The following is a 14,520-nucleotide window of genomic DNA, read 5'->3' as shown; positions in this document are numbered from 1 at the left end:
CGATTTACAGTGTTGCTTAAGTTTACTATTTCCTTGTTGACTTCCTGCTTAGGTGTTTTATCCATTGTTATAAGTAGGGCATTTAAGTATCAAACTATTATTGTTGAATTGTCTACTTCTCCTTTCAAGTCTGTCAGTTTTTGCTTCATGTATTTTGGGCCTTTGTAGGTACACATAGATTATAATTGTTTTGCCTTTCTGAGCATTGACACCTATTATCATTATGAACTGTCCTCCTTTGTTTCTTTTTTTTTTTTTGCTGTACGCGGGCCTCTCACTGTTGTGGCCTCTCCCGTTGAGGAGCACAGGCTCCGGACAGCGCAGGCTCAGCGGCCACGGCTCACGGGCCCAGCCACTCGGCAGCATGTGGGATCTTCCCGGACTGGGGCACGAACCCGTGTCCCCTGCATCAGCAGGCTGACTCTCAACCACTGCGCCACCAGGGAAGCCCTCCTCCTTTGTTTCTAATAATGAACTTTGTTTTAAAGATTATTTTGCCTGATATTAGTATAGCCACTCAAGCTCTACTTTGGGTTCTAGTTGCATGGTATATTTTTCCCCCAACTTTTCACTTTTAACTATTTGTGTCTTTAAATACAAAATGTGTCTCTTGTAGACTGGGTATATTTGAATCATGTTTTTGTTTTTCTAAAATCTTATGTCAATTTCTGCCTTCTCATGGGAGTGTTTAGTTTATTTACATTAAATGTAACTACTAATAAGGTAGGATTTATTTCTGCCATTATGCTATTTCCTTCTGAGTCCTCACCAGCAGTATTCTCCATATTGTTATAGTCCAGATTTCTATTACAGTCTTTTCATGGTGATTTTGACTTTCTCTATCAAGTTCCTGAAAGTTCCTCCAGCCTCCAGCCACTTCCCAGTTCCAAAGACACTTCCATTTAGGTATATGTTACAGAAGCACCCACTTCCAGGTAATAAAATATGTACTAGTTTTCTATGCTGCATAACAAATTACCACACTTAGCAGTGGTAGGACTGAGGATCCTGTTCTCTTGATGACCATGAGCTAGGAGGTTGCTCTCAGCTCCTAGAAGCCACTAGCAGTTCCTTGCTATTGGTCCTTTCCTAGGATCTCTCACAACATGGCAGCTTACTTTTTCAAAGCCAGGAGGAAATCTGTCTGACTTCTATACCCTCTTTTAGAATGCTCACCTGATTAGGTCAGGCCTACCTAGGATAATGTCCCTTTTAAGTCAAAGTCAACTGATTAGGTACTTCAATTACATACACCAAAAAATCTCTGCCTTTGTCATATAATGTAACCTAAGCCATAGAATGACATTCATCATCTTCACAGGTCCTGCCCATTTTCAAGAGTAAAGTATTATACACAGGTAGGTGGCATTGGAGGTCATCTAAGAAATCTGCCCACCAGTTACCTTGTACTTATACCCTTTCAAATGCCCTTTTAATTTGTCATAATAGATAACAACTGGTACATCATTCTTCCACTCTCCTCCCACCTTTGCTTTAGTCTTATGTGTATGTATTTATGTATGTTCATGTGTATGTGTCTGTATGAAAATGATGCTCAGCATCAGTTTTTTTGCTGAAGGTTTCCCAAGCTATATCTGATTTGATGAAATCTATCCTCCAGTAGATTCCTCAGGAAGAGTTCATGGGTATAGAATTCCCTAAGTTCTTTTATTTTAAAGACAGTTTGGCTAGATATTATATCCTTGGTTCACACTTTCTTTCATTGAATTTTCTATACTTGTTCATGTATTTTAATTTTGTCTGGAGTTTAGACTTACCATTTTCTTCTGCTTCACAGTTGGTTTTTGGTTAAGAGTTTTCCTCAGCTGTCTGTTGGACATTTTATTTCCTGATTTTAGCATTAGTTCTCTATGGGTTTTACTTTTCTCTCCTTCATTTTGCATTATTGTGCTGTTTAAAAAGATTTCTAGGTTAGTGACGCTAGTTTCTAGTTTCTGTTGATTGTTCCAACTAGCCTCTTCATGGGTCTGTCTGCTTGTCACAGAGCCTGCTAGTAGTGAGGGAGTGTGGCAGGAACAATTAGGGTCTGGCCCTGTGATTTGTTGCTTTTTCTCTTTTTATTCGGCCATTCTGAACAGATGGTATTCTCTGTCTTTAAGCAATGCTGAGAGTTTGGTTTTGGATAAAAATGCAATTGTGGAGTCATTTCATATCTTTTAGGGAGGTTGTTTACCATACACCCACCACTGACTTCAGCTGCCTTGTTTTAAAAAAAATCCCCTTAATATATTATCTTTTCAAACAAAAAACAAATGTGAAAAAATAATATACAGGCATACTCATTTTACTGCACTTTTTTGTGCAGTAAAATTGTTTTTCTTAGGTATTGTGTTTTTTACAAATTGAAGGTTTGTGGCAACCCTGCATTGTCAGATGATATTTAGCATTTTTTAGCAATAAAGTTTTTTTAAGGTATATACATTTATTTTAGACACAATGCTATTGCACACTTAATAGACTACAGTATAGTGTAATCATAACTTTTATATGGACTGGGTAACCAAAAATTTGTGTGGCTCACTTTATTAGGATATCCACTTTATTGCAGTGGTCTGGAACCAAACCCCCAACATTTCTGAGGTATGTCTGCAAATGATTTTCGACTTGTGCTTTTTAACTTGAAATTATTAGGTTTTGATTAAGTTTATAAATAGACTGTTTACAGGAGGCTAGATTTCCTAAAAGTTTAACAGAGTCAGTTAATTCCTCATGTAGTTTTTGACTTGTAGCTATTACCAGTTTGCCAGACATGTGAAATGCTTAATAGATAGAATATATTAAATGCATAAATGAAATTTAAAATGTTTACAGTCACTTAATTATTTAGGTCTTTAAATCGAGCTGACAGCTTAAGGGAAATTTAGTTGGTTTGACTTAAGTGGATTAAACATTTATCAAAAGAAAATAACTTCTTATTTAGAGAAAACTTCCTAGACTTATAAAGATACTAATGAAGCATGCCTGTGGAATAGCAAGACCTGCCTAAGCCCAGGAGTACAAGAAGCAACAGGGCAGAAGTTTGGATAAGAATGAGGAGATAGGATATGGGTGATCTTGATGATTAGACCTCTCCTTGCCCTACTCTATAATTTCATTTCTAAAATCTATCACTTCTCCCAAACACATCAGGATGTTTCATGCCTCATTTACTGTCTTAGGCACTGGAGAATACAGGGAAGAGCAATACAAAGTTCCTATTCTCATGGACCTCTACTACAGAAAAAAAGACAGACAAAAAAACCAACCAAATAAATATATAATTTCAAGTAAAATATATAATTTCAAGTAGTGACAAAGCCGTGAGGATAAAAAAAAAAAAGTGGGTTAAGGGAACAGAGTAATAGGGAAGGGTGTTATTAAGACTATATTCAGGAAAGGTTTCTCTGAGCTCATGATATTCAATCAGAGATCTGAATGAAGTCGGAGACAGACATTGACAGGAAGAGAATTCCAGATGCAAGGTCTAGTAAATCGCAAAAGCCTTTAAGTGGGAATAAGCTTAGTGTGCTAATGGTACAAGGAGGCTACTGCGGCAAAGCCAGAGTGAAAATAACGTCAGAAAGACAGATGAGGGCAAATTATAGCAGACTTGTGGGCCATGGTACAGAATTTGGATTCTATTATGAATGCGATGGGAAGGCACTGAAGCATACTGTTCCGACCTGCTTAGATTGCTTTCCTCCTTAGTTATCTGGCTAACTCCCATTTGTCTTTCAAAATTTAGCATCATCTCCCGTGGGACGTATTTCTTAACTCTCCAGGTAAGGTCAATCACCTCCTCCTGTGTGCTACTTCTGAGCGATAACAGATTACTGAACTGTGTTTGTGTTTCATTTCATTTTATTTTATTGTTGCCCCAGCATGTAACATAGCGGTGGGTACTAAGTAAAGGTTAGTGCTTATTAAAGGTTAGTAAAGGAAAACCACCCATTCATTCAATGGTGCCAGCCTTGATTCCTCTGGACCACTTCAGGTACCATGTACGGGGAGGCGCATGGGAATTGGTACCCTGGGAGGTTGGCTGCAACATTCCCCCAGCTCTCTCTGCTACCAGAGGCCAAGAAGGCCTCTCGGGACAGCCAACCCCCCAACTGTCAGGTGCCTGCTGCCTCCCCTTTGAACATCTATGCCCGACCTTCTTGGGCCCTGTTGTGGGACTTCGGGTGGGGCGACCTTCGAGCTTCACATCTCTGTATCCACACTCCCCGCAAACCCTTCCCCGGCCTAGTCAAGCACCCCATTCCCCAATTTCCCCCTTAACAACGGAAGTTACAGCCGCGATGCCCACTGGCCTACAGGGTCCGGCTCTTGCCTTCCCTCCGTGCTTCCACGGCACACCCCTCGTCCCGCAGTGGCCCCCACGGCCCCCCCGTCCCACTCACCTAGGATGCGGGTGACCCCCAAGGTCAGCTTCTCCAGGTGCGGCTTGTTGCTGCCCAGCAACGGGGGCGGTGTCTCCTCCATGGCTTGCATCCCAGCTCCGCGCGCAGTCTGAGGAGCGGCTGGGACAGGGCGGGGGAGCCGGGCGGCCGGGAGGGCCGGACTCCGCCCGGGAGGCACGGCCGTCAAGTTCACGGCATGCCGGGAGTTGTAGTGCTCGGAGCCTGAGAGCGCGGCTGGGCGGAGATGGGGGGCCCGGGCTGCTCTGGGAGTAGCAGTTCTACGAGGCGCTCGTTCCCGCCGCCCCGGCGGGGGCTCCACACCACGCCGCCGGGACACGGCGACTCCACCGCCCGGACCCTCCCGCCCCGCCGGGGCCGGCTGCGTAAGCGGGGGCGGGCCTCTGCGCAGTGCGGCCAATCGGGACCGGGCCTGGAGGCCGGGGTTGGACGGCCTCGGCGGGACGCCCCGAGTGGCGGTTGTTTCAAGATGGCGGACGTGGAGGGCCCCTCCCGACTCGGCGCGGCGGCGTTCTGGAGCCGCGACTGTATCCTTTGCCCGCCTGGCAGGGGGCGCCGGCGCTTTACCCGGTGCGGCGAACGGTCGCGAGGGACGCGGAGTGCAGGGAAGAAGCTTGCCGCGGACCCCGGTGGCGGGGCCGTCCCGTCCGGCCGCCGTCCGGGTGCTGGGCTATGCTCTTGCTTGGGTATTAGGTGTCAGAGAGCCTGCACTGTCTCCAGGCTGGAGTTCAGGCGTGGGGACTCGGCACAGATGTTTCCCAGCCCTCCTTGGCGGTGAGCTCTGGAAAGATGGCCTAGAGTCTTGGCCTCTCCTGGGGCTGGAAGGGTCCCTCTGCCCGGGATGACCTCCGGCCGGCCTAGTCTCTTCGGAGTGAGCTTGTGGAGGAGTGCATGGTGTTGGGTGGTCCAAGAGCTTTTTGTCTTGGTTTAGGAGTGTCCTCAGTCTGCGTTGTTAAGAGTAAGTCAGGACCTTGTCGGACTTAGAAGGCCTGTCAGTGGTGATTTATTTTCATACTGAGATCTTTGGAGAAGTGTGGACTTGGTTTCACGCGGACATGATCTGGTGATGATGATTATAGAATAGGACGCGATGCAGATTTTAGGGCCTGGAAGTGGTGTTGATTTGCATGTAGATTGCGGGTCCCACTAGCAGGACTGAAGTTCTTGGGTTGTTTTATGGTAGAGAAGCTGTGGCGCTTTTATCCTTGCGGTAGTATTCCCAGATTAGTATCTATGATGAGATGTCTGACAAAACTGGTTCTTTCCCTGTGTTAGGTAGACTGTTCTAGGCTGATCTTTGGTTCTGATAATTTGTTTCATGTTAGAGGAGTGTTACCTGAAAGGAAGGCATTCAGTGTATTGGGTGCCCGCAGAGGCAAGTCTTTTTGTCTGTTTACTAGGATTGGTGATGGCATTGTTGGAAGCATTGCTCTTAACTTTGGCAGAATCTTTCTTTGCACATTCTGCTTAGCTCTCAGTAAAACTTAGAAAGTTGTATTATCAGTTACCCTTGTTGAATTACTAGGATTAAAGTGTCATGCCGTGGAGAGTGGGATATTTTTGCATTTCTTGTTGCTCCGTGTTTAGTGTTATGCACTTTCTAAACATAATTACACTTGTGTGTGATAGGTCGGTGGGAATCAAGTGAAATCGTGTACACGGTGGATAAAAGCACACTGATGCACTGTGCAAATAAAATATTTTTTTCTTTACCTATCAGTAGAATATGTACACTGGGAACAAGTGGGCTGAATTAGGAAGTTAGGAAATTGGGATGAGTCATACTTTCTCATGAAACATTACCTCTGCATTGTTAGAATTTTGTGATAGAGATATTTGAAGATTATTAGCTTATAATGTGCTTCTTTAGTGTAATCATTTTCATAACCATCCATGTGGCTTTGGTTATTATTCCTTAACTTTCTGTATAACCAATGCTATTGTGCTGATACAGAATATGTAAGAATATTGTTGTGATATAGAATGTGTGTGGGGCGTGGGGAGGGGAGACAGTCTGTTGCAGTGGGTCTGATTAAGTTAATAGGTATGTAAACTAAATCAATGCTCCTGGTCTTAGCAACCCTGTACTCTCAGTTATTCGTGCAGTCATATTACTCCCTATTTCATATAGAAGTCACATAGCCTTCCTTTTCTCTTACACTCTCCCTTACTCTAAACATTTATGTAAAATACTAATCTTCCCATTCAAAGTGGGGAGTTGAAATTATATGGGGAAAATGGTGATGATTACATTCTGTAGAAATTCAGATGCTTGAAAGGAATTGCAAGGTTACCACTATCACCCTTCGTATTCCACATAATGACCAATTAATATCCAGACTCAGATATTTTCATTTTAATCTCTATAGGACATAAAAGCAATGTCAAATATAAATTTGTTACTGAATCTTTGCTAAAAAGCATAACAATAATTATCAATCATTTGATTTAGTCACGTGTCTTTTGATCTTGATCTCTTTTCTTGTCACAATGATGACTTCCCAGACCACCCCAAAGCATTTATAATTAGAACTTTCAATAGAAAAAGACCAAAAATTATGCACCTATAATCTGGTATTATTTTCACACTATTGAAAGATTTTCAGTGTTTCACCTAAGCAATTAGAGAAATACGATTGAGCGATTTCCTAGTCCTGGATGTTTCCGTCATCTGAGGACAGATCATCTGTGACTGAATATCACCTTTTTCATACTGTTGTTCTTATGAGTTATGTGTCTCCTGCACAATATGATTCAGCAGTGCTGTTTTGCACAAGGTATGTCTTTATACCCAATGTGTAAACAATGAGTATGCCATGTTGTCATTTATGGCTTAAATCTGCAAGTAGAATATGCCCCTTCGGCCATAAACTGCTTTCCTCCTTCATTATAGCTCCTGGTAATATCAAAAGAAGTTAGTGTTTCTTCAGTATCTAAATTTGCTGAAGTGCACTCAAGTGTATTATCATTAACAATATTATGAACTTGATGTTAGTTAGAACTGTAAAGGACCTGGTCAAAACATTGCAGTAGCTATAATCTCTGCCATTGAGTTTTTAATTAAAAATAGAGACTTTACGTTGATGTTAAAATAATACACTAGTCAGGAAAATAGTTGTGGTTAGTAATAATAATACGCACGTTGTTGGTAAGTGATTCAAACTCATAAGGTTAGGGTAGAGTGGGAAGTACTAAGTTTATTTTCTTGAGATCCTGGTTAGGGTAGGTATACTTATTTCTCTCTACCACTTCTGCCTTGGGTTTCTCATTACTACTTTAATTCCGGAAACTTGGGCATTAAAGACTCTTTATAATTTGCTGTACTTGTCTTATTGAGGCACTTCCAAATGAACCAAGTAGAACTAAGGTGGCACATAGGACCCAATAAGAGGTCCAATATACATTTCGTATATATTGTGTCTCTTTGACTTTGCCATAAAATATATATATTTGTTGGGAATCTTTGTATTTGAAGAAGGTAAATATTTGGGTTCTTAAGATAAAGAGCTGAAGATAGATTACAAATGATTAGAAAGGATAGGTTGGATGGAGGCAATTTCAAATATTTCTGTCTTATTTATAAAAACTTTTGTTAAGGTCTGTTTATTTAGCGTTTTTATACTTGAAAAGAAATTTGGCATGGATGTAGCTAGTGGGTTTTGTGTGCATATTTTGAATAGGACAAAAAGAGAAGGATAACACTGAGTTGTTGGACAGTGCCTCATAGGATTAAATAAATATCAATTTCATTCGTTCATAGATGGTTTACCATGAGCCAGGCATGCTTTGACCTTAGGTGATACAACATTGAACAAAACGATGCAAATCTTCACCCGCTTGCTGCTTACATTTTAGTGAAATGAGATGAGTTCATGAATAAGTAAAATAATATTATATGTCCAGTGATTACAGGTGCCATGGAGAAAAATAAAGCAGGAAAAGTGTAGCTATCATGGGGGTCTTTTGTGTCTGTTTTTATGCTAGTGCTGTACTGTTTTGATAACTATAGCTTTGTAATAGTTTGAAACCAGGAAGTGTGATACCTCCAGCTTTATTCTTCTTTCTCAAAATTGCTTTGTCTAATTGGGGTCTTTTGTGGTTCCATACAAATTTTAGGATTGTTTGTTCTATTTCTGTGAAAAATGGCATTGGAATTTTGATAGAGATTGCATTGAATCTGTAGATTGCTTTATGGACATTTTAACAATATTCTTTCAGTTCATGAGCATGGAATATCTATTTGTGTTTTCTTCATTTTCTTTTATCAATGTCTTATAGTTTTCAGTGGATAGGTCTTTCACCTCCTTGGTTAAGTTTATTCCTAGATATTTTATTCTTTTTTGATGCATTTGTAAATTGGATTATTTTCCTAATTTGTCTTTCTGATAGTTGGTTATTCTTGTATAGAAATGCAACAGATTTTTATATATTGATTTTGTATCCTACAACTTTTGTTTATAAACAAACTGAATTTATTTATTCGTTCTAACAGTTTTTTGGTGGAGTCTTTAGGGTTTTCTATATGTAGTATCATGTGATCTGCAAACAGAAGCTTGTGGAAGGCTTCTACAGTTGGTTTTTCTTAAAGAAGTAGGAAGCAAAGTTATTAGCTTAGAGTAAGGATGGGGGAAGTGGCATCTGGTTTGAGAAGAGAGGAGAAAGTATAAAATACTTGATGAGCTTCCAAATCAAGGTGCAGCTGAGTGGGGTCCTCAGTGGCTGGTCTCTTCCAGCTGTTGAGCAGGCTCCTTTGTGAATGATCCAGAGAAGTGTAGTATGTTTTTCAGGACTCTGTTATGTCAGTCTTTCCATACGTCATCCTTGGAGATGGAGAATGTTCTGCAAATTCATCACTACTTTATACTCTAGTTGAAGACACTGCCGTATGGAACATGTCCTGGGTCATCTTGACTTTTTTCCGCTGGGTACTTTCTCCCATGTGTATATTTCCAACAGCAAATGATTAAACATTTATTGAGCACCTGCAGTGTGTGCAGTCCCAAGGGATGTAAAAAATGAATCTGCTGTTAAAGAGCGTGCACAATTTCATTTTGTAAGGATTTTTTTTTGGATTGTATGTCAGTGAATTTAGAAATTCTCTCTCTGCTCCAGTGTTAGTTGCAGTCAATTTCCTTGGACTTGTGGGGTCTAAGTTTTTGCTTGTTTACTTGTCTTATGTGCCTCCTAAGATTTTCTAAGCTCCATCCCTGATGTCTAAGGGAATTTAAAGTTTTTAGAGGCCCTATCAGCCAAAAGCTTGAAGCTGTGATAGTGCTGCAGAGAGCTGTTAGAAACCACCTGGCAGTTCAGACAGTAAGCACCATCTTTGTGTTCCATAGGGATTCTAGGCATTTCAATCAGCATTCCTTGAAAAGATTCCATTACTAGAATTGATTCTGAACTGAAATATATTGATTTTTTAACATGTTATTAATCCACTGTTTTATTCCAGCCTTTTCCCAGGAGGAAATAGTTAATAATTGGTTTGTCTACAAATTTTGGAAAAGAAAGTGTTTTATAAAGTAACAAAACTTTAGTATTTTCTAGATCATTTGAAAAAAATTGTTTAGACACTTACTTCCTGGAAGTGTAATAGAAGGTTATCAAATGGTGGACATACCTGGATTTAGATATAGTTCTGAATAAAATTTTATTTCTGGAAAGTAAACTTTCTTATTATATTGGTTCCCTTTCTATAGCAGTGTTCTAGCCTTTCTGAATTTCTCCTTTTGAAATTCAGAATAGTCCTTTTTGTCTTAAATTTCTTCAACTTGTTAAATAGTAGGGCTTCTTGAGACATTTCATGAATATACTGCAGAAGAATAAAAAATGTTTTTTGTGTTGGCATGATTGACTTGCCCCCAAACAGTGTTTGTTCTTCAAAGCTGAAGCTCACTTTGAAATTACAGATTCTTTTTTTTTTAATATATCTTTTTTGGAGTATAATTGCTTTACAATGTTGTGTTAGTTTCTGGTGTACAACAAAGTGAATCAGCTATAAGTATACATATATCCCCATATCCCCTCCCTCTTGAGCCTCTTCCCATCCTCCCTATCCCACCCCTCCAGCTCCTCACAAAGCATCAGAGCTGATCTCCCTGTGCTATGCAGCAGCTTCCCGCTAGCTATCCATTTTACATTTGGTACTGTATATATGTCAATGCTAAAGCTTACTTTAAAATTAAAAGCTAAAGCTCCCTTTGAAATTACGAATTCATGCCTAAAATAACTTGTCATTCACTGATGATGAGCAAAATGGAGTATTTAACTCCTTGTTTACAAAAGGAAAGAAAATGAAAGGAAACTAATTTGTAGTGTATCTCACTTGGGAATAAGCATGGATAAAACTTTTATGGAACAAGGCCTTCCAAAATTTTTACAAAGCAGATAGTTGTGAATATATAAAGATTAACTTTAAAAGATTATTAATTTTGCTACATTTATTTTAATTATGGTGCTTTCTAGTTTTGTTTTTAAAAGCTAGTTATAAACTCCCAGGTCAAAACAAATTACAAATTATAACAAATACAGAACAGCAATGTTTGGATGTTGGATAATCTTTTCTAGTATTTTCCTTTATGTCTTCCTGCATAGTTTCTGATGAAGAACAGTCAGTAGTGTATGTTCCAGGTATGATTTTATGCATTAATTTGGTAAACTTCCTTTGCTTCTTAAGAGTTAGGAGAAAATAAAAACATTAGGATAACTTTGCAGGTATAAGTAGATGCCGAACAGTTCATCAGAACCTAATTTTTTTTTTTTTTTTTTTAATGTTTGGTATGACCCCACTAAGGTTTGAAATACTGCCTTATTTTAGGGGCTGGCTGGGCAAGTCAGCTTTTGATGAATTTACAGAATACTTCATTCATGTGTTAAAGAGCAAGAGATTCTTTTCTTGTCATATTACAAATAATAGTTTAAATTTTATATTTCAAAAAAATGTGAAAACTTCTTTATATAGTGTTTATGTAATAGACTTTAAAGCTTACTTACTGGTTGTTAAGAGATGAGTAGTAAAACTGAACCACTGGAGGCATCGTAATTGTGTGAAGAATCAGATTTTTAATTTTCAATAAGTTAAGGTATGTATGGTATGTTGTAGTTTATTGGTTTTAATGTGACTTACGGATGTTCACATCCCCATTTAAAAATACTTCAGTTGAATCTTTGCATGCAAAACATCATCTTTTCATGATTCATTATTTAGTAACAGAGCCTTAAAACGAAGTTTATAAAGTAAGAGATTTCCCCATCAAGTGCCATAAGTAGAGGATATCAAGGAAGAGGTTGATGGGGGGAGGGTTTAAGAGAATGAAAAGATATAATTTTGAAATCTTGTTTGATGGAAATCCTTAGGAATCTCTACAGGAGGAAATATCAGATCAAGACACAAGATGGTGAATCCAAAAGCTGATGTTAAACTTAAGACTTCCAGGGTGACTGCTACTTCAGTCTCCATGGAGTCTTTAAAAGGTGCAGGGGATTCAGTAGATGAACAGGTCAGTAATTTCTTTTTTTCTTTTTTTCTTTTTTTTTTTCCCCTTATTCTCCAGTCTTTATAAATGCTGACCAGTAAGTCATTTTTTTATGCTGACCAATAACTGCTAGATAAGGGTAGAGGAGCCCTTGAAAGAACATTAGATGATCTACAAGCATTTTTAAAGATACAGAGGATTCTAGGATGCTTTGCTTAGTATGAATATAAAATGTGTGTTACTCATTTTGTTCCAAAATGTCCAGGCTTGCTTTAAGCCTTAGTTAAGAAACATTTATTGTCTTAGTATGTCTCCAAAGACTTAAATCCTGATCTGTGTGGAGTTAGTAAATCAAATTGACAATTTTTTTCTTTTATTAGGTGTCCTTTGTGACTTTTGTTCATGTGAATTTGTTAGTTGATGGTGGATAAACCTTTGTATATAAGAAAATGCTTTATTAAAACAAAATTAGCCTGTATTATTATTGTTATTATTTCCTTCGTTTGGCAAATAATATCATAAAGACTTTATTTTTATAGCTCAGTCATTGATTTCTCCTTTGTCTTTCTTCGCCTCTTTAATAGTGTCTGTACATTCCTTTGGTATATGCTCTATCTGATTGGTTTATTTCACTTTACTTTTTGTTATATTTTGTCTCCCCAACCAGAGTTTAACTCAGGGTTTGGCAATCTATGACCTGTAGGCCAAATCTGCTTCTTCCTGTTTTGTGAGTAAAGTGTTACTGGAACACAGCCACTCTCAGTCTTTTAGTGTTATGTTATTGCCACTTTCGTATTACAATGGCAGAGGCGCTGTAAAGATGAATGCTCACAAAGCCAAAATCATTTGCTATCGAATTCTATATAAAAAATGTTTTTCAGTCCCTGGTTTATGTTCAGATATTGAAATTTTCAATGTCTAGTTTGTTACTAATTACAGTTGACCCTTGAACAACACAGGTGTTAGGGGTGTTGAACTCCGGGCAGTTGAATATTTGCGTATACCTTTTGGCTCCCCCAAACTTTACTAATAGCCTACTGTTGAATGAAAGCCTTACTGATAACATAAATAGTCAATTAACACATATTGTGAATGTTATATGTATATTTACATACACTTTACGCATTCATGACACACCTTTTTTCTTAATTTTTAAAAAATATTTCTTAGGCTCTGTGGTTCGTCTGCAAGCTTATTCAAATTGTTGTAAATCTCCAAAAAGTTTTGCAATATATTTATTGAAAAAAAATCTGCTTGTAAGTAGACTTGTGCAGTTCAAACCCATGTTGTTTAAGGGTCAACTGTTTTACGTTTAGTTATCTACAGGATTTAACTGTGATTAGCTCAAAAAGCCTGCCTACGTTACTTATATCCCCAGTGTGTACACTTCACACTAGGATGTGAATAGTTGAATTTGCAAGTTCTTATCAAAAATTGAAAGTATTTTTTCATATAATAGTTTGTGTATTTTATAGTGAACAGAAACTATTCCCCATTCATATCAGCTCTTGGCAACCACTAATCTGCTTTTAGTCTCTGTATTTGTCTGTTCTGGACATTTCATATAACTAGAATAATGTAACATGTGGCCTTTTGTGACTGGCTTTTTTCATTAAGTATAGTGATTTCAAGTTTCATCTATGTTGTATCATGTATCTTTACTTCATTTCTTTTTATGGCTCAATACATATTTTGTTTAACCACCAGTTGAAGGACATTTGGGTTGTTACAGTTTTTGGCTATTATCAATAATATTGCTGTCAGCATTCATGTACAAGTTTTTGTGTGGATGTATGTTTTCAATTTTCTTGTGTATACACCTAGAAGTAGAATTTCTGGGTCATATAGTAATTCTCTGTTTAACCTTTTGATGAACTACCAAAGTAGCGATACCATTTTACATTCCACCAGCAATGTATGAGGATTCCAGATTCTCCACATTCTCACCAACACTTTATATCCATCTTTTTTATTTATAATTGTCGTCGTGAGTGTGAAGTGGTATCTCATTGTGGTTTTGATTTGTATTTTCCTAACGGCCAATAATGATCATCTCTTTATGTGCTTCTTGGCCATTTGTATGTGTTCTTTAGAGAAATGTCTATCCAGATCTTTTTCAATTGGGTTGTCTTCTTATTGATGAGTTGTAAGAGTTCTTTATAGATTCCATCTCCAAGTTCCTTGTCATATATATGATTTGCAGATATTTTCTCCAATTTTGTGAATTGTCTTTTCACTTTATTTTTTTAAATAAAATTTATTTATTTATTTATTTTTATTTTTGGCTGCATTGGGTCTTCACTGCTGTGCGTGGGCTTTCTCTAGTTGTGGTAAATGGGGGCTTACTCTTCGTTGTGTTGTGTGGGCTACTCTTGTTGTGGACGAAGCACAGGCTCTAGGCAAGGGGGCTTCAGTAGTCGTGGCTTGCTGGCTCTAGAGCGCAGGCTCGGTAGTTGTGGCACATGGACTTTGTTGCTCTGCGGCATGTGGGATCTTCCCAGACCAGGGCTCGAATCCGTGTCCCCTGCATTGGCAGGCAGATTCTTAACCACTGTGCCACAAGTGAAATCCTCTTTTCACTTTCTTATTGGTGTCCTTTGGAGCTTGAAGTTTTAAATTTTGAT

General features: G+C 38.7%; 2 protein-coding genes across 9 annotated transcripts in view; one reads left to right on the top strand and one right to left on the bottom strand.

Annotated features, from left to right (window-relative positions):
• TPGS2 (tubulin polyglutamylase complex subunit 2) overlaps positions 1-4,574 on the bottom strand; it is a 56,627-nt gene extending 52,053 nt beyond the window's left edge. For 3 of the 4 annotated variants that reach the window (XM_067699304.1, XM_067699306.1, XM_067699307.1), the window contains exon 1: positions 4,404-4,574. In XM_067699304.1, coding sequence (XP_067555405.1) covers positions 4,404-4,494 — 91 coding nt within the window. In that variant the 5' untranslated portion in view covers positions 4,495-4,574. The remainder of the gene's footprint in view (positions 1-4,403) is intronic. The other variant, XM_067699303.1, reaches the window with a different exon arrangement.
• Positions 4,575-4,647: 73 nt separating this feature from the next.
• KIAA1328 (KIAA1328 ortholog) overlaps positions 4,648-14,520 on the top strand; it is a 386,783-nt gene continuing 376,910 nt past the window's right edge. For 2 of the 5 annotated variants that reach the window (XM_067699299.1, XM_067699298.1), the window contains exons 1-3: positions 4,648-4,948; positions 11,016-11,051; positions 11,778-11,920. In XM_067699299.1, the coding sequence (XP_067555400.1) occupies positions 4,648-4,948; positions 11,016-11,051; positions 11,778-11,920 (480 nt within the window). Of the gene's footprint in view, positions 4,949-4,998; positions 5,196-11,015; positions 11,052-11,777; positions 11,921-14,520 lie in introns of those variants that run through there. The other 3 variants (XM_067699300.1, XM_067699301.1, XM_067699302.1) reach the window with 3 other exon arrangements.

The sequence above is a fragment of the Pseudorca crassidens genome, chromosome 12, assembly GCF_039906515.1.
Source record: "Pseudorca crassidens isolate mPseCra1 chromosome 12, mPseCra1.hap1, whole genome shotgun sequence".
NCBI classification, from domain to species: Eukaryota; Metazoa; Chordata; class Mammalia; order Artiodactyla; family Delphinidae; genus Pseudorca; species Pseudorca crassidens.
Note: the sequence above shows the minus strand (reverse complement) of the source record. Positions and strands in the feature narration are given on the sequence as shown.